The sequence below is a fragment of the Chelonoidis abingdonii genome, chromosome 7 (genome assembly GCF_003597395.2).
Source record: "Chelonoidis abingdonii isolate Lonesome George chromosome 7, CheloAbing_2.0, whole genome shotgun sequence".
In the NCBI taxonomy this organism is placed as follows: domain Eukaryota; kingdom Metazoa; phylum Chordata; order Testudines; family Testudinidae; genus Chelonoidis; species Chelonoidis abingdonii.
The window spans coordinates 16429690-16449968 of NC_133775.1; the positions used below are offsets into that span (position 1 = coordinate 16429690).

Sequence of the window (20279 nt, forward strand, 5' to 3'; positions counted from 1 at the left end):
ATCTTCTAATCTTCTTCTGTATCAAATGTAAGTACGTAGAACAAATATGGCCTTTTAGTTGGTGTTTGGTTGTATTCATGTGTGCAGCTGCTGGAATGTTTCCACAATTGCAATATCTTTTTGGATCAGACTGTTTATCTATTTTTATAAAGCAATAAGCCCTGTTTGTCTTGATGCAGAGTTTATATATCTTAGTCTTTTGTCTTTCTTTTATATAAGTTTTTCTTTTTAAGACTTGTTTGGTTTCTCTCTGGGTAGGCTAAGGAAACGAGGGGAGGGATTCCCTTGTGTTAGATTACGGAGGGTAACTCTGCAGCACCAGAGGAATTAAGTGGCGAGGGAAGAGAGGAATCCATTCTGTTTCTGTATTTGGGGTTGTTCTTGTTGGAAAGAGGAGACACGCTGTTCTGTATTGTGATGTAAGAGATTGCCTCAGTTCTCCCAGGTTAGCCCAGAGAGGAAAGTCTGGGTGGGAGAGAGAGGGGGAAGGGAAGTGGGTTATTTTCCTTTGTTGTGAGACTCAGAGTCTCTGAGTCTTGGGGTCCCTCCAGGGAAAGTTTGGGGGACCAGAGTGAGGCAGGCGCTGTAAGTCCTGTCTGGTGGCAGCGAGATAAGATCCAAGCTGGTAATTAAGCTTGGAGGTTCATGCTAGGCACTTGGACGCTAAGGTTCAGAATTGGGAAAGATGCTTATGATAACACTATATAAGGTAGGAAGGTATCCTCATTTTGCAGATGAGGAAACTGAAGCAGAGTAGTTAAGAACTTGCCATGGTTATGTGAAAAGTCTGGCAGAACCAAGGATAGGCAATCATGTAAGACTTGCAAAGTGCAGGTTCAGCCCTGAATGGTGTGGTGTTATATGTCTTACTAATACTACAGTAAATGTGTTTTCTTCTCATAGAAGAATTGAAAGACAACTTCTAGAAATAGCCTAATAATATTATAGGCAGGATGGTAACACCACCTATTATTAGGGTTGCTCAACGCTTCCCATTATAAGACCCTGTTTTCAGCTGACCAATCTTTAACCTTTTGAACTGAAACTTTATACGCAGGTGTCTGCCACAGGGTTGTGGGGGTTTTTTTAAGCTCAGCAGTTTCCAAGAATGAGGCTGGGGGAAGTACATCATCTTGGGATTCACAGTGAGCCCAAAGGGGGATACTAGGACTGGCTGGGTCAGGAGACTGGAAGTAGGATGAGAAGCCCAGGTGGACACTGGGATGGGGTAATCAAGGAGAATGGGATTGGGACAAGAAGACAAGGGTGGGGAAGAGACAGGACTGGGACAGGTTAGAGTGGGGTGTAGTAGAAAGGGTCAAGCTTTGGGGAAACTGACTGAAGTCTGCCCACTAGAGAACACTCCCTTCCAGAGCCTGGAATGGAATTTAGGATTCCTGAGACTTTTATGCCTTTGCTATCAGCAAATAGCTGAGAAACTCACTGACAGATTGCCTCCTCCCTCTCTACTCCACATAAGGGATGATTGTTCCTATCTGTTACTCTGTTGGCTCAAGTGGAAGAGGTGTGAGTGTTAGATCTAGAGGTTCCAACTTTGCTGATGATCTTTGAAGGTGTCAGTATGACACCACCTGATGAAATTTCTTTTTTTTTCAGGGTGAGAGGTTGTTTTTCAGGTTGTTTTTGCTAATACTGTACTATGACACTTGTGTTTATTGAAGAACATTCAGTACACTGGCATCCTGGTGAACTGGAATGCCATCTCTTCTGCAAAATTACTTTCTTTTTAGTTAGTCGAGAACTATTTATATAAACTCTTCACAGAATGGAGACTTTTTGTTTTTGACCCATAGAGAAATGTTTATTCGACTGCAGCATGAAAACAAGATGCTTCTCTTGCAACAAGAAGGTTCAGAAAATGAACGTATTGTAGAACTCCAGGAACAGCTAGAGCAAAAGCGTCGGATGCTGAATGAACTGGAAACAGAGAAAAGGTGATTTGTTTTCCTGCTGTTTGTTTTTTTTATCTTCTTTTATAAACCTGAGAGCAGTTTGGAGTTGGCACCAGTTAGACAAAAGAGCAGCTAATCGCACTACAGAGAATAATCTCAGGACTGAAACTTTAGAAGGGAAGTAGTGTGACTTGCCTTGCTTATCCAACACTAGTTGGAGGTAACCACTTGTCCTGTCCTTTGGCTAATGGAAGCATTGATGCAGTCATTACAAAGAGGAAGGGGTACGGAAACGACAAAGAGCATAGAAAGTGTAAACCTGCAAAAAAAGATGTCAGCAGGCCAAATATGGCTGCTCCATGCTTTGGTATTCTTTGAAGAGGATGTTCTTTAGGACTCATCTTTGGTAGCCCTAGAGTGGGTGAAGAAAATCGGTCACCATAGTTTTACGTTGCTCAAACTATAGATCTTTGGGCTGGGGAGCCAGAGTTGTGGTACTGGGTGAATTTCTCCACTAGTTAATGGTGAATGAATTTTATCTTAGGCTATAACAATTGAGGAGTAGTTTAAGTTGCTAAAATTTTTAAGAGTATTGCAAACACCTTTTGCTGAAAACCTATGAATATGCGTGTGAGATCCACAGACAGGAGACTATATGTTGGCCACTTTAAAATGTTCCAGTCTTATCCCGTCTTCATTCTCTTACATTTGCAAGGGTTTTTTTTGAATGAGATTGAAACTTTGCATTGTCTCAGCCCAAAAGCTAAGGTTTCTTCAAAACAAAATACATCAGCTCATACAATCTTACCAGATTGCCCAATAAAGTATCCAAATACTTAATATTTTAGTATCAGATAAATCATCTGCAGCAGGAAGGGAAAAATGCAGTCTTCTATCCACCACTTCCAAGAAGGAAGTTTTCCCTGCTCAGTTGGGAGACCAGTGCCATCAACATCTGAAGTCTAAGTCTTTGTTTAAAAAAAACACTAGCCCTTATGTTTTTGAAGGTCATCAGTCTCATTAGTTTTCATACTTGTTGTTTAGAACATTGTGGGCACCAATTATATGGACAAGAAGCATGTCCAGTTCACTGCTGCTGCTTTGGGAAGCTCCAAATGCAGACCAGCATTGGAGGCAGTAGAGGCTGTGAGGGGCTAGATTAGTAGACACCCTATGTAACATCCAGAAGCAGATGAGAGAGAGAATAGTAGAGACGCTCCCTGTTGTTAGAAGCCAGGAGGCTTTATGGTATGGGGCAGGGTGCTCAAGGTAATAGCAAGTAACATCCCTTGTCCTACAGCCCGAAGGGGTTAGGGTGGGGAGGAAGGACTTCAAATTTATCAAACTCCGAAAGCTGATACTGAAGATGAAGCCGTGAAATAGAGTCTAGGGGCAGCACTCGGGCAGGAATCCCAGCACTTTCTCAGGTATCACAGACACTTCCCTTCTCTCCAGGTAGGCACTGTCTACCACCTATACAGCCCTTCCACCCCCTCCAAAAAAGTACATTTTAGCCCACGGACTACTAAGTGTCCAGTAAATGTTCCAAGCACCTGCCTGCAACAGCTACCGTTAGGTCTGATGCACAAACAAAATATATATATTGACTTCAGACACTTCCATTTTGTGTAAGCCTACTGAAGAATTATAACCCAGATGCGTAGGGGAATAACTTCACTCTACATATCCTGATTATTAAAGATGGATGAGTGACTGAGTTCTTTTACCTTCTATCAGGCTAAGCAATGAGCGTATTGGAGAGCTGCAACAACAGATTGAGGATCTCCAAAAGACTTTGCAAGAGCAAGGATCCAAGACAGAAGGAGTAAGTGAAAGCTAGTGGTTCTCAGACTTCTTGCAGGTGGAGACCTCTGACCAGTTTTCTCAAAATTCTTGTGTTAGTGTCAGACTTTCTTTAAATGTAGTAAGAATAGTGCCCCTTCTCCCTTTCAGTCTTGCTGGTGCTGATAATTATTGTAACAACAACAAGGCTGTGGCTTGGTGGGGTTTTTATTAGCCTAAGAGATAGTAATTTGCAGCAGGGAGAATAAATCCTTTTTTCAGGGTTTGGGTCCATCTTTCTTGTGATTTTTTTTTTAAATAGACAAAATAAAATAAAACTCTTCTGCCTGATAAGTCTGTCGACGGTCTAGAGCAAGCCAAACTTTACAGGAATGGGTCCACAGCATCCAGACACAGGGAAATTCAGTCTCTCCAAACTGGGGAGCCATGAGTCCCCTCAGAGCAGCAAAGTCCCAGCTCAAAAACTTCTGTTTTAAGCAACTTAAAAATGAAATGCAGCTTTTCAAACCATAAAATTTAAACGCTTCCCTACACTCTGTGAGAAGAGAATAGAGCCAGAATCCGAGGATCAGGATGCAGAAGAAGGAAGGGTTGTCTGTAGCATGCCCCCTACGTTTCCCCAACTCTACTGAACACCCTTCTTTGGAGTTCTTGCTCCATAGGTGGAAAAGCAGCAGAGCTGTTAGAGCCAGTCTTACTCTTCTGAATAACTTTTCCTCACTTAAACTTACATGACAAAGTGGTGCAAGTTAACTGTCACTGTGTGCCTACAGGGATAGTAGCTGCACTGCCTGCCATTCTGCTCCTGTCATGATGGATCCTTAGGGGGCTTCCTCTCATAAGAGGGATGGGCCCTGAGGGCTCATAGATAAGGCAAGAAAGGACCATTGTAGTCTGTCTTCCTGTTTAACACAGGCCATAGAACTTCATATGAATTAATCTCTGCTTGAAATAGAGTATGTCTTTTAGAAAAACATATCTTGATTTAAAAATTTCCAGTGATGGAAAATCCACTAAGACTAAGGCTATGTTTTAGTCATGGATATTTTTAGTAAAAGACATGGACAGGTCACCGGCAGTAAACAAAAATTCACGGCCCGTGACCTGGGGTCCATGATTTTACTAAAAATACCTGTGACTTAAACTTGGGTGGGGACCATGGGTACTCCAGGGGTGGGGAACAGAGACCCTTGCTGGTGCTGTGGGGTGGGTTGGTGGGGCTGATAGTGGCTCCCTACCCGGCTCAGTGTCCCTGCAGCTTCTAGGCAGTGGAGGGGCTCAAGCGTGTCAGCTGCTGCAGCTCACATTGGCCGAGTATAGCAGCCAATGGGAGTTGCGGGGGCGCCCCCCCGCAGTCCCTCCACCACTTAGGAGCTGCAGGGCCATGGCAGTGGGAATTCCACACCCCAAGGTAAGTGCCCCCCACACCGTCTAGCCCCCTCCCACACACCCAAACTGGTGCTACTGGCCCAGGGGCTGCCCTAGCCAGAATCCATGACTTCTGTGACAGACTCATAGCCTTGGTAAATTATTCCAATGGTTAATTACCCTCACAGTTAAAAATTGTACCTTATTTCTAGTCTGAGTTGGTCTAGCATCAGCTTCAAGCTATTGGATCTTGTTATACCTTTTATCTGCTGGGCTGAAGAGCTTTTTATTATAAAACTTCTGTTTGCCATGTTGGTATTGGTAGATGGTCTTAACAAAGAGAAGGTTGCAGGAAGACTTGATCACAAAACAGATTGACCTCCTCAGAGTCTTTCACTGTAAGACATGTTTTATAATGTCCTCTGTCTACCAATTCCCTTCAAAAATATGTGTGATGTAATCCTAAATAATTACAATTATAGTTTTTTAAACATTTAATTAAAATTAACAGTTTACGTTCGTTTTATTTACTTGCATCCTTGCTTTCAGGAGTAGTAAATTCAGGTTATGATTGATAGGTCTTGAAAAACTAGTGAAAATTATGACCCAAAGCACAGCAGTTGTGGGTGTTTGGTTTTTACGTTTTTTATTTTGTGTTTGAATGACAGGCTTTAATCATTCTAAGGAATTTTCTATACTAGAATAAGCCTAACCGAGTGATTCAGATTCTGAATTATACTCGCAGAATTGCCTCTGGATTTTTATTCCCTTATGGGATTGGGGAGATTTTCTTCTTGTGGAAAGGGCAAGTAGTCCTGTCCCCAGATCCTACTAGTTGCAGAATCTGGAAAGACCAATGCTGCCTGTAAATCACCCTGGCAAATTATATAATTGACTACTGTGTTTTTTCTTAAGTTAATCACATTAGCCTTTTGAAGCTGAAAGTCATGCCAGTTGAGGCTACAGTTCTTCCTAGTAAACAGTCAAGGCCAAAGTTACTACTAGTGTTTTCGTAAACTATGGAGCACTCAAAATTTAGATGGAAATCCTATGAATTGGCTTCATTTGCAGTGTTTTTTTGGTAGGAGGAGCAGGTTAGTTTTTTGTTTTTGTTCTAACGGTTTCAGAGTGAATTATTTCAAACACAGGAAAATATTACAATATGTACTATGTATTTTAAAATAAACCCATTTTAAATTTCTAAATGTTCTAATAGTCTAAATTGAGATATAAAGTTAATGAATGAAAAATATTTGAAGTCTGCTTTTGTAATCATGTCTTCTTTGTTTTCTTCTTTCTGCCTCCTCCTTTGAACTGTCGCAGCCTTTCCACTTTTGCTGCCAAATGATTCTATAGCAAGAAGTATACTATAAAATCCAGAATGTCAGAGTGATGCACAGAATATGAATAAAATTATCTGATTGCACAGAGACTATTAACTTCTGAATTGTGCAGTAAAATATGCATGATAAAAGTATCCAAAAAGTGAAACTTTTGAAGAAAACTATTGGTAAAAGTTGGAGCTCCCATTTGTATATGCACCTAGAGTTATATTTTTAGTTTTCGGGATTATGTATCTAAATTCATTTTTACTTCTCTTACCTTTATAGTCCAGCAAGCTGAAGCAGAAGTTAGAAGCACATATGTAAGTAAAGTTAACTGATATTTATATACAGCCAAAAAAGAAACGGACCTCTAATTTAAGTTTTAGATATAAGCAGTAAATACATATAAGCACTATTAAAGGTCAGCCTTATTTCCAAAGATGGGAAATCCAGTTGAAACTGCCACTCTGTCCTTCAGTCACCTCATCTGGGCTCCCAGGTGTCACATGATAGTCACTCATTTGACAGGTCTGTGACACCTGCCTGTGGCTCAGTCTGAATTTCAGACTTCTGGTTGAGCTGCAGAAACTCTGCCTTTTGGTCCCCAGGGCCATTGCTGCAATGTCGAGTGGTCAGCCAGGCAGGCATCTTTTCTCTCCTTCCTCACCTTGCTGGATTTCAGTCAGGAAGGAATTCCCAGGGTGGGCAGTGGTTCTCAGCTCTGCAAAGAGAGGCCGCAGGGTGCTCGCTAACTTCCCTCTCCCTCCTATGTTCCTGCAGCCAACTGCACCTAGTTTGCCCCACTTCCTGAACAACAGGCCCCTGTGACCCAATACCCTGCAAGCCCCCTATTCCTTAGAAACCCCAGCACTCATCTATGCCAGCCAAAGCTGCCAGGTTTTGCATAGCTCCGTGTCCTACCTCTACCATTGCTTAGAGCAGTGTGTGTTGACCACAAGCTCTAGTTTATGATTCTATGAAAATTAGGTCACTAAACTTGCAAACAGTATCCTGCACAAAACTTGGCAGTTATGCTTCATAGTGATATGAGCCTTGTTTTTTGCCAGTCACTGTTCTGAGGTCCCTTGAAAACAGTGTATTAGGCAAACAGGGTGAATATACATATTCTCCTCCTTCAAGTGTTGTCCACATCAATCCCCCGCTTTTGCAACATGCATATGTAAGTTTCAACTTTCTGAAAAGTAGCGTCTGGGACTGGACACATCCTGTCTAACAGCTCTACCCCTTTGTTTAAGCTTGCACCAAACTGCCCTGCCTTCCCAGCACCACAGGCTTTTTAACTATTGTGATGGTTGTCCTTTGAGTGATTGTGCCTAAGGCATTCGAGTCGGAGACTCTTGCCAGCGGTGCTAGCAGGTAGTGTATGCACCCCTGCCATCCTTTCACACAGAGCCGCGGGCGAAAGGGTATGGCCACCACCTCTCCCTCAGTTCCTTCTTACCACTCACAGCAAGAGTTGGAGCTCCCCATTGCTCTTGAGCTTCAGTTTGTTTAACTAACTTTACTGAAAAAAATCTTTATACAGCCTCTTCCCCATTCCTGCACAGGTGAGCCTGTCCTTGATAACTACCTCCAGCCTAAACCTCCCCTGCTTACAGGCCAATTACCTATTGGGCCCACCTAGCCTACTTCAGCTCCTGCTGGGCTGGTGTGGAGAGCACACCGCATGGCAGTGTGCATGTAGAGGTGCGGGCTCACCCCCACGGCACCTCCTGCTAGTGACTTCTGGGAATTAGCTTGTTCCAGCTCTGGAGCACCTTCTGCAGGCCGGTGATCTACCTGTCCTCTGGCCCTCGTGTCCCTTCCTGGACCCGGTGCCCTTTTACATGGGGTGCTGCCCCCTGGCAGTAACCTCCTCAGTCTTTGGACCTGCTGCCTTGGCCTACCCCTGGGCTACCCTCTGTAACCCCCAGTACCTTTTAACCCAATGCTAGGCCGCAGCCTGGGGCTTTCCAGGCTGGAGCATCCCAGCTCCTCAGCCTGTCCCCAGCCCAGCTCTGCTCAGGTACTTTGTCTCTAGCTCCCTGCGGCCAGGCTCTTCTCTCTCTACAGGCAGAGAAAGATTGTTTGGGCTTCTGGCTCACAGCCTCTTATAGGGGGCCAGCTGGGCCTGATTGGGACCTGGCCACAGCCAAGCCTGCTTTCTCCCAATCAGCCCAGGTTTCTTGCCCCAGCCACAGCCCTCTCCTGGGCTGTTTCAAGCCCTTCCAGGCAGGAGCGGGTAATCACTCTGCTACAGTGCCCCTTTCTATTCTCTGCTTCGGCCATGAGGCTAGCAGGGTTGCATGCACTGCCTGCTGTTACTGCTAGCAAAAAGTCTCTAACCTGAGTGCACTGGGTGCACAAGCGCCTACAGTGGGATGTATATGTGCACAATGCATATCAAAGTATAACAGGTGCTGTACAGGTAAGTAATTGTCCTTTTTTCTAGGACAGTTTTTCTTTTATAACCATGACTTTTTTTTTTCTTGTCACTGCCACAGCCCCCTCAGCTTCCTGAAAGAACTTCTTTCAACCTCTATAGTCCCTTTCCAGAGGAGGATAGTGTGCTCTTGTTTAAGTTTGGAGTTAAATATGCCTTTTTCCAAGTCTCTCAGCTCAGGGGTAGTGACTTTTTTCACTTTTTTTAATACTTTTTTTTTATGTTCAGTTGAAAGAATAGTTTGGTATTTCAACAACAACAAATCTTTTTTACCTGTATCATTTTTCAATATATTTAACATCACACTGAAGAATTTTCACACAAGTTTTCAGTTACTAGAGTGTGAGATGCTAGCATTAAGTCAGAGGTGGGCAAACTACGGCCCATGGGCCAAATCCGGCCTGCAAGACCATCCTGCCCGGCCCTTGAGCTCCCAGCTGGAGAGGCTAGCCCCCGGTCTCTCCCCTGCTGTCCCTCCTCCCCCGCAGCCTCAGCTCACCATGTCACCAGCGCTCTGGGTGGCAGGGCTACGAGCTCCTGCCAGGCAGTGCAGCGGTGTGTCTGGCTCCAGTTGGATGGTGCAGCTGCCAGTCCTGCTGCTCTGAGCGGCATGGTAAGGGGGTGGGGAGTGGCGGGTTGGATAAGGGGCAGGGGCTTTCAGGGGACAGTCAGGGCAGTGAGCAAGGGGTGGTTAGATAGGCATGGGAGTCCCGGGGAGCCTGTCAGGGGGTGGGGATGTGGATAGGGGTTGGGGCAGTCAGGGGACAGGGAGCAGGGGGGTTTGGATAGGGGGTGGGGTTCTGGGGAGGGTGGTTAGGGGCAGAGGGTCCCAGGAGGGGATGGGCAGAGGACAAGGAGCAGGGGAGGAGGGGGGTTGGATGGGTCAGGGGTTCTGAGGTGGTCAGGAAGTGGGAGGGGGCAGGGCCAGGCTGTTTGGGGAGGCACAGCCTTCCTTACCTGGTCTTCCATACAGTTTCAGAACCCCAATGTGTCCCTCAGGCCAAAAAGTTTACCTGCCCCTGCATTAACCTAACCTCTATATCAAATCTCTGAATCCATAGGGAAAAACTGAATGAAGTCCAGGATGAGTTACAGAAAAAAGAGGCACTTTTTGCAGAGCTCCAGCCAGATGCAAATCAGAACTGTAAGTATCTGCATGAGGTTACATAATATTTGCTCCTGAAAGTACCTCTGTAGTCATAATTGCCTCCATGCATGAGATAACATTTTCATACCAGTTTAACTTGGAAAATTAAGGTAAACTTGAAACAGAAAAATAAGTGTGTGCACGCGCATGTGTGGTACATATTTGTCCATTACAATAGGACTTCAGTCTTGGGACCTTTAGTGCTAATGAAATATAAATAATTTCTTGGAAATAACTTCTCACCTGCTCTATCATTTATCTCTCTCTAAATTACACTGAAATATTGATATGGCCTAGAACTCTTCAGGAGCCTAAGGCATTACATCCTAAATACAATCCTCCTGGGGGAATTCTGCACCTAAAAAATCTGCGCAGACTATTTTAAAATTCTGCAAATTATGTTTATTAAAATAACACTACATAATCACGCCAGTTTCAATTATTTTGGTAATTTATTTCGAAGTACCTGTCAGCAAGTATGTCTGTAACAATACAGCCACACACAAAATTTCCCCAAGGAGTGAAGAGTTAAAGAAACCCCTACGACAACACAGTTCCTGCTTTTCTGCCCCCATCTCCCCCAGAGCCCAACTGGCAGGGGGCCAGACACTCACATACCCTTACCCCCAGAGCTGAGCTGGGCACCGACCCCAGCCAACACACCCAAACCCCCTAATTCCCAGAGCCCAGCCATGCCCCCCACCCCCGAGCCCAAATATCCACACACTCTTCCCCCCCCAGAGTCCAGCTGCGGGGGGACCCAGCAGTCCAGACACCAATCCCCCTACCCCGTAAAGCCCTGGGATCCAGAAGGAGAAACAGCCTGATGCTCTATCCTGGGCTTGCACAGATTTTCCTGCACACCGCCCTCTCCTTCCCTCAGGGTGTGTGGGGAACTGCAGCTGTGGGGAACTCTCTAGCTCTCTCTCCCGCTCCCTCCGGCAGTGTCTTCAATATGTGAGCCGGGCTCTGCTGGGTCCAGCAGCTTCTAGTGGCAGCCAGCAGCACTACAGCCCATTTTTGTGAGAGAAATAAAATTCTGTGCAAAAAACATTAATTTCCACAAAATTCTGCATCGCACAGAGGTGCAGAATTCCCTTAGGAGTAATACAAGCAGAATATTGATGAAGCTCTAGTCCCTGTCATTTTGGTGTGTTTAAATTTTTTTTTATAAATAGCTCAAAAGATTGATGAGCTGGAGGCAGCTTTGCGTAAAAAAGATGAAGACATGAAAGCAATGGAAGAAAGATATAAAATGTACCTAGAGAAAGCAAGAAATGTGAGTGGTATATTTCTATACAAATAGTCTCTCTTCTCTCCCCTCCCCATCACCCCACCTCTGTGAATCAGTGATGCTGACAGGCTTCTCAAATATCCTGTATTAAAAGTGGTTTTATCTTACATTTTTAGGCCAGATTGCTTGGTTTCTGTAACTTGCATGCAGCATAATGCAGAGTATAACCCCAAATATGAAAAGCCATTGTTAACACTTCCTTATTAATTGCCATCTTCTGTCATACTTGTGTCCTTCATTTGAATTTCACTGTTGCAGGTTTTATTTCCAGCTGAGATGTGAGGTTGCTGAAGATGAAACATCAAACATATTCATTTTCTTTATACAGGTGATAAAAACCTTAGACCCTAAACTAAATCCAGCATCAGCAGAAATTCTGTTGCTGAGAAAGCAGCTACTGGAGAGAGACAAAAAAATTGAAGCACTGGAGGTAAAACTTATCTCTTCTTGTTTTTCTTTTAAAAATCCAATTGTATGTCCTAACTGGAAATCTCACTTGTATGTGAGACACTGCAAAGAGTCTCTTTGATTCAGTTGCCTTTCTATTACTTGAACTGCTCAACCTATCAAGCACAGAGATTTGACCTTGATTTGCTGACATTCTATCCTGAGGTGAATCTGTCAAGAGTGTGTGTGTGTGTATAAAAGGTGTTTATTTTTAAGGTTAAGTGTTTTATTCCTTATGAAAAGTAATGTGTGTATGAATTTAAAACTTCTCAGAGAGAATTAAAGTAAACTGTAGTTTAACTATAATGCTACCAGTGCACTATGGTAATTGGAAATCTGTATAATACCATGCATTGTTGAATGGAAAGTGTGACTTTTTAAGTATAATTTAGTCTATATCAAAATACATAACTCATTACATGTAACAGAGTTATTAAAATAATATTAGAGACACTAAAATATTACACAGGTTATACTAAAAATGCTGTTCCTAGTGACAGCTACTTGGCTAAATATAAAATTTCTAAACACAGTTTTTAAATCTTTAAGGGCCTGATCCTGCATTTGTTCTGCACTCAAAATTCCCATTGACTTTTCTGTGTACTGACAGTAGACTAGGACCCTAGATTATTAAATCAGTGGGGACAATTGCTCATTTATGGCTGCTCATACAATGGAATTATGACTTTCTGAAATATTTGCACTGAACATACTCTTGGTTATATATCCACAAAAAGGTTTCCTGTTTACAATGATGCGTTATTTAAAAATTTTATCCATCTGTCATGTTAAGAGGTGGTTCCTTTTCTTGCAGTAGTCTATTATAATAATAAACAATTTCATCACTTTGATAGCCACTTTTGAAAATCCATATAATTGTTTACACTGTTTGAGTTACAGTATTTGTATATCACACTACTGTGTTTATCTCAGTCAAATCCTCTAAGGAGAGTGGACTCTGATAAAGTATATATAATTATCTACACTTTTCACAACTTTTGAGTAGTTAAGATTCCCTTGTCTATTTCTAAATCTGTTTCTTTCTCTCTAGAGTGAATGTAAGATCGCCAAGTTGCGTGATTATGAAGAAAAGCTAATTGTATCTGCATGGTATAACAAGGTGAGTCCAAACATTCCACTTGTCTGTCAGTATGGTAACTTAAAAGTCAGAAGTACTCAGGATGAGCTGATAAACAATTTGAAACTATCATTTTTCTTGCCATCTTGATCTGTTCCATACTTAAAGCCTGTTTCACTGAATGCTTCTTAGGTGATTTTGAGACCTGGATTATTTTTTTAGATGTGTTACGAATTTGGTTAGCTATGGAAGGAAAAACCCATTTCTCTACACTTATATTTGCACCGACATCAAGGATAAGGCTAAAATAGCCTTTTTCTAAAACAATAATATATATGATAGGTGGGGCTATTAGCACCACCTAGTATTAAGGTTGCCTGACACTTCCCATTAGAAACTTGTATTTTCAGTTGCTTAACAAGTTTTTTTGTTATCTGCCAAAATTTAACTCAAATTCTGCATAGTAGGTGTTTTTGGAAAAAAATTTTCAGCCAAAACAGTTCAGTCATTTGTAAGAACAAAGTATCAAAAACTATTTTTGCTTCAAATGGTATCGAAATACTCAACACAAACAATATTAACAACAAGGGGAAAGGGAATGCAAGCCAAAATGGGGAAACGAGTTAAAGAATATTTAGATAAGTTAGATGTATTCAAGTCAGCTGGACCTGATTAAACTCATCCTAGAGTACTTAAGGAACTAGCTGAATCAATTTCTGAACCATTAGCAATTCTCTTCGAGAACTCATGGAGAACAGGTGAGGTCTGGAGAGGACTGGAGAAGGGCAAACGTAGTAGCTGTTTTTAAAAAGGGGGACAAAGACGACCCAGGGAATTATTCCTGGAAAGATCTTGGAACAAATTATTATGCAATCAGTTTGTAAGCACCTGGAGGAAAATAGGATTATAAGGAATAGTCAGCATGACTTTGTCAAGAACAAATCATGCCACAGCTACCTAATTTCCTTGTTTGGCAGGGTTACTGCTTTGTTGATGCGGGGAGAAGCAGAAGATGTGCTATATTTTGATTTTTAGCAAGGCTTTTGAGACAGTCCCACTTAATGTTCTCATAAGTAAACTAGGGAATATGGTGTAGATGAAATTACTATAAGGTTGCACAACTGGTTGAGAGACCATACTCAGAATGGTTATCAATGGTTTGCTGTCAAACTGAGAGGGTGCATCAAGCAGGGTTCCACAGGGATCAGTCCTGGCTCTGGTATTGGTCAGTATTTACATTAATGGCTTGGATAATTGAGTGGAGAGTATGTTTATGAAATCTGCAGATGACACCAAGCTGCGAGGGATTGCAAGCACTTAGGAGGACAGGATTAGAATTCAAAACCACCTTGACCAATTCAAGAATTGATCTGAAATTTACAAGATTAAATTCAGTAAAGACAAGTGCAAAGAACTACACTTAAGGAGGAAAAATCAAATGCGCAATTACAAAATGTGGAGTAACTTGCTAGGCAGTAGAACTGCTGAAAAATATGAGTATTACAGTGGATCACAGATTGAATAGGAGTCAACAGAGCAATGCAGTTGCAAAATATCATTCTGAAGTGCTAATAACATTCTGAAGTGTATTTAACCAGGGTGTCATATGTAATACATGGGAGATAAATTGTCTTTTTCTGTTTGGCACTGGTGAGGCCTCAGCAGGAGTACTGTGTCCAGTTCTGGGCACCACACTTTAGGCAAGATGTGAACAAATTGGAGAGAGTCCAGAGGAGAGCAACAAAAAATGATAAAAAGTTTAGAAAACCTGATCTGTGAAGAAAGGTTTAAAAAAGTCGGGCATGTTAGTCTTGAGAAAAGACGACTGAAGGAGGACCTGATAAATCTTCAGATATGTTTAGGGCTGTTGTAAAGACGATGGTGACCAATTGTTTTCCACGTCCACTGAAGGAAGGACAAGAAGTAATGGGCTTAATCTGCAGCAAGGGAGATTTAGGTTAGATATTGGGGGGGGGAAATATTTAACTATAAGAGTAGTTACACAGTAGGCTTCCAAAGGAGGTTGTGGAATCCCCTTCACTGAAGGTTTTTAAGAACAAGTTGGACAAACACCAGTGAGGGATGGTCTAGGCCAGGGGTCCCCAACGCAGTGCCCATGGGCGCCATGGCGCCCACAGAGGCATCTAAATGCACCCGCGTCCTGACCGGCGGTGGAGCATCCGCCAAAATGCCGCCGAATTTCTGTGGCATTTCGGCAGCGACGCCTCTGATGTCGCTGGTGGCAAGTGGCGTCATCATTAAGAGGCGTCGCCACCAAAATGCCGAGAAATTCGGCAGCGTTTTGGCAGATGCTCCACCGCTGCCATGGTCCTTCGTCTGGCACCCGCCAGACGAAAAGGTTGGGGACCACTGGTCTAGGCATACTCAGTCCTGCCTCAGCGCAGGGGGCTCAACTTGATAACTAACTTCTCATGGTCCTTTCCAGCTCTACATTTCTATTATTCTGTTCGCAATGTTTCTCTCTCTCACACACACGTGCACACACACACCACACACACACAACTTTTCCCTCTGAGAACCTCTAGTACCCCCATGCTTTGGAGCAGGATCCTGAACTTCGGCACAGGCATGGCCTTTGCATTAGGGAATATGCCTTTTGCTGTCTCCGTGAAAATCCACTCAAATTTGGCTAAGTTATAAGCCTTTGAAATGTTTCAATTCCCATGTGCTCATAGAGAAGATTTTAGACTTCAGAGATTTAGCTGCTTAAGATTCTGTTTTCATTGAGCATGCTCAAGACCCTCACAGTTCCTCCATGTGGCTAGGGAAAAGAAAGGAGTGGATTGAAACAAGACGACTGGGAGTGATGAGGGGAAAGAGAAACTTGACTGAAAGCCAGGGATGGGGCAGGGAGTGGAAAATGGAACTGGGACATGCAATGCAAAACTTCAGCTGCATTTGATGATGTAAAAAAGATGTCTCATTCGCTTATTTTATTTCTTCCCAGAGCCTGGCTTTCCAGAAGCTCAGTATGGAATCCAGACTGATGGGTAGCAGTACCTGCAAAGACCCTGGGTCATGCCCTCCTGCGCGTTCTTTCCTAGCACAGCAACGACATGTCACAAACGCCAGACGGAGTCTCTCTATTAAAGTACCTAATGCAACATCGGATTAAACCGCAAAGGAAATGTTTACACTAAAGTGTCCTTAAAATATTTTGTGGCTTCCATTGTTACTACCTGACCGAGAAAGAGGTTGTGATGCTGGGCTTCAGCTATTTTAACATCAAAACTTATTAAATACACAACAGTAAATTAATTTGGTGAATGGTTTCTAAAAATCATCAGCACACGTAGTCTACTAAAGACTGTTGCGCCAGCAACCTTTTCTAAAAAGCAGCACCTAGATGGAAGTAGATTTGAATAACTGAAGTATGTGTTTACAAGCACAGCTTTAAAGATTTATATTTGTCTTCACAGTATATTGTATATAAATACAAAAATTGGCAATATATATTATATTTAATATTTTTAGTCTGGAATTGACTGACTTTTTTAACAGAAGAACAATTTTTGAAAAACATCAGAAAACTGATAAGATTAGGTATATTTGCTAGATCTTTATAACATAAAGAAAAATCAGTCCTTTGGCTAGAAGAGTCCATAGTTTTAAAATGATGCATTTGTGAATCAAGAGAATTTTGGCATTCCAAAACTGTTTAGTGACTTCAGGACTTAACTTTTAAGACAGAAGATATATCACTATCTCAATCAAGAAGCAGAAAGTTTCAGTCTACTTAAAATAGTAACTACTTAATTTGTTCAAATTTGTGTATATACTTCTTAAGGAAAACCTGTCTTTAACATGCTGAATTCACTAAAGCCAAAAAGTCTGTCTGTTTGAATTAATGTAGTAGTCAATAACGTTTTTTAAAAAAACACCTTTAAAATGTAGTTGTAATATATAATTTTTATTACAGTCTTTGGGAGGGGGGAAATCCCTAATATTTATTCAGTTCAGTTAAACAGCTTTGCACATGGAAATCACTCTTTCTCATTCCTCGGGTTTTTATATATTTTCTTAATTATTGTGAACTAATCACATCAAGCAGAGAGGCTAATGGAGAGATCTTTGCACATGGTTAGTAACATAGATTGTCATGGGAAAGATAAAGGTAGAAGACATCCGGTATTCCAGACCTCGGAAGATGAACATAGCTAGATGGATTGGTGTGAAATTTATCTGTATCATTACATTTATTAAATGTAATTTGAGATATTGCAGATTATGTACTATCTATATTTTATGACTTCTAAATCAAACTTTGTACTTTGGGATAATTTAAGCATTATACCCAGATGTATAGACACTCTTTTCTTAAACCTGTTTGTTAGATAATTTTAACAGTAGCTTTAATAAAAATTAGTTTCACACCTATCCATACAACACTTCAGTTGACATTTGTTTACAAAATGGCTATTTTCACATCAACAACTTACAAAAAAGCACCTTTAAAAATATTTTTGAATTTTCCATGATCTTTATAAACTGACTAGACCAGTTTGTTACATCAATAGTAAAATAACAGTGAATGAAGTCACAGCAGATTGAAAAGAAACCTAATCTAGCAAACTAAGATAAAGGTGTGAGGCTACCATACCTATCGTATAGTAAACATTACATGCTTGGATTAAAAGAATGTGTGCATCTTTTCAGTATTAAAGCCATATTAATTTGAAATCTGGACTCAATTTTGCTTGCAAAATTAGATCTTTTTGAGTTTGTAATGAAATATGAATTTTGAGTAGCTTTGCATTTCATTAGATACTTCACAAGCCTCTAAATAAGGCTTATCCTTTGATCTCTTGCTGCCCTAAGGTCCTGATAATTCTGGAACTGGACCTCCTGCATGATTCTACAGGAAAAGTCTGTCCACTCGTGTTTCTTTAAAAAAGTGTTTTGCTCTCTTTACAGTATTATAAATATCAACATTCAATTTGATTTCCTCCTAAAATGTTTATCAATAGAGAGAGCTTAAATCTAACCGTATACTACACTTATTTGTAATAAATATTCTAATTGGATTATTGTTGTTTTGTCTTTCAAGGTCTGTCCTGCAGAATTGTGTGCTTCTGTTGATGTCTCTTACTGATGCATTGATATTGCTAGATTGTGTTTTTGTATGTTTCTAAGCTTTGATTGCCTACTATTTGATTGAAATGGGTGCTTGGGTGGGAAGGGAACTTTTGCAGATGTCTTAGCATGACTCTTTTATGTTTAAAAGGTTTGATATTTCAGTATGTTCTTTGTGAAACGTGGAACAGAATTATCACTAATAGCACTGAATAGGTGTTTTTCCCTGTAAATGTGATTTCAAAAACACAGTAATTCTTCGGCTTCCTTTTGAAAGTACTCATCTAGAACGTAGTCCTAATGGATTCTGTCATACGTTATCACATTAATGTCGTAGTGTCAATAGCAAAAGTCAGGTGCTAGTGGGAATAGAATCTTTTCACCAACCCTTCTCAAAACTGCAGACACCAGTTCCAAAGAACTTGAATAAGGAATATGATCCCTTTTACTTAGCTGAGGCTGTGTCAGCTAAGTAGCAGTAAGCATTTTAGTGGTTATTCAAGGAAAGCTTGGATCTTCAGAGAAGGATTATCTGTATGACGTGTTTCTGGGATGGCCATCACTATGTATTTAGCTGTCAGATGAAATTTTACTTAAAATTATTGGAACTGGTAAAGCAATATGTTACTACTTTAGCATCTGTTCAGGACTAATCAGAAGTTGTAGAAGAACTATTTTCATGTGTCTGGTTAAATTTGGACCTCCACCTGCGAGTGAGGAATTGATCAACAGACCTCAGTATTTGATCACGAGCCATTAATGTACTATTCCTTTCCACTTGTTTTAAGGTGGTATAATAAAAGATGTTGTAGGATTAACCTTTATATTGAGCATGTTTTGAGAATCTTTATTGATGGCACACTCTTTAGAAAAGTGTTGAATTGTTTAGCTACAAATTACTGAGCTATGTACAACTCGTATTGTTTACCAAATTTACTTAGTGTGGTCTGATTCAGAGACTAGGGCTGTTGGCTGTCTCATGATAAATCTAATTTATGTTGTGTCCAGATGTCACAGCTATAAATGCACACAGATTATTAAATGAGATAATTGACTCCTGCTGTATTTCTCCAATACAGCTAATAATGTTGGAAAGAAGTAACTTTCTAATAAAGCTGGTAATATAGATCCAATGATGAAAGAAAAAATGCCCTTTGAACCCTATGTTGTAAATTACTAGAGCGTTGTTTCATGGATGGTTTTGGGGATAGAGATTCCACCTGCTGTGAGACCATTAAATTTAATTTGTAATACGATATATTTGTATGGGATTAACTCTGCCCGTTTGGTTGAAATATGGCTGTTCTGGTTGTTTCCATTAATAATCCTAATTTTGGATTAGTTTCTGTCATTCCTAGGTGTATCAGGCAGCTTTAACACGTATATTTTAAGAGATTAAGATAGATTCAGTGAAATTAATGAAAAATTCACCTAATATTGATTTTTTTCTTAAGAAATATGCAAAAGTATTCTGTTTTCTATCATAAGCATTTACTTCATGACAACTAGTAAAAGCAATACTAATGTTTTATTTAAGCAGTTATGGATTAGGAATTTTTTTTCAAATAACAAATGCTACTTAATTAATGTCTGATAAGGTAACTTTCCCAAAACTTTTACTTTTGTTTCCACTTGTTCTGCCAGGTTTGAGGTTTACTGTATATCAGTGTCTAAATTTTCTGTTTTTAAAACAAACTTAAAGACTGTGTTATCACATAGAACTGGAACGGAAAAAATGCACTAATTTTTAAAACTCTGGTTTTATTCTTTCTCTGGAAAATATGATTTTATATTCACATAAAGAGTTTTAAAATGAATTCAGTGGTCTCTTTATTTTAAGTCTGCATTTAGCAGTCCTTTATACTATAAAATTCTTTGGATAGGAGCCGTCTCTATCCTTTAGTTTGTATGGTGTCCTTGATCAGCACCTTTGGGTGCTGTCATAATTACTGTGCCTGAAAAGTTTGTAGCTTACAAGCTATAGATTTGTTTAAAGCAACTCGAGCTTCTCGTTCTTGCCATCAAAGTCCTGCATAACTTACTCCTCCTACCTTTCTGCTCTTGTTTTCATTTAAGCTACATTACTAACTTTTCTTCAAGTGATTGGCCGTTTCTATCCACTTTTTAGCCGTGCATATGCACAGGGATTGGATTTTTGGTCCATTGGACTGCTCCTACACCCTACATGCCCTCTGGTGTTTTGTAGCCAAGGGTACAAAGGCAGAGTGGCCACAACTACTATCACTTCGTCTTGCCTCCCAGTGGCAGTGAGACGGAAATCTTTCAGCATCCATGTCTTTCTGCAAGTGTTCCTAGTTTTGAGCTTAGTATTCCTTAGTATGGTAATCCTTTTTTATTTGTGTTGGC

At 41.0% G+C, this 20279-nt stretch overlaps 1 protein-coding gene across 2 annotated transcripts in view; it reads left to right on the forward strand.

The window, feature by feature from the left end:
* The window catches only part of HOOK1 (hook microtubule tethering protein 1), a 51321-nt gene extending 31592 nt beyond the window's left edge, over positions 1-19729 (forward strand). For both annotated transcript variants that reach the window (XM_032789239.2, XM_075067643.1), the window contains exons 15-22: positions 1815-1955; positions 3651-3738; positions 6695-6729; positions 9914-9996; positions 11178-11278; positions 11622-11723; positions 12792-12860; positions 15787-19729. In XM_032789239.2, the coding sequence (XP_032645130.1) occupies positions 1815-1955; positions 3651-3738; positions 6695-6729; positions 9914-9996; positions 11178-11278; positions 11622-11723; positions 12792-12860; positions 15787-15954 (787 nt within the window). In that variant the 3' untranslated portion in view covers positions 15955-19729. The remainder of the gene's footprint in view (positions 1-1814; positions 1956-3650; positions 3739-6694; positions 6730-9913; positions 9997-11177; positions 11279-11621; positions 11724-12791; positions 12861-15786) is intronic.
* Positions 19730-20279: the final 550 nt, after the last annotated feature.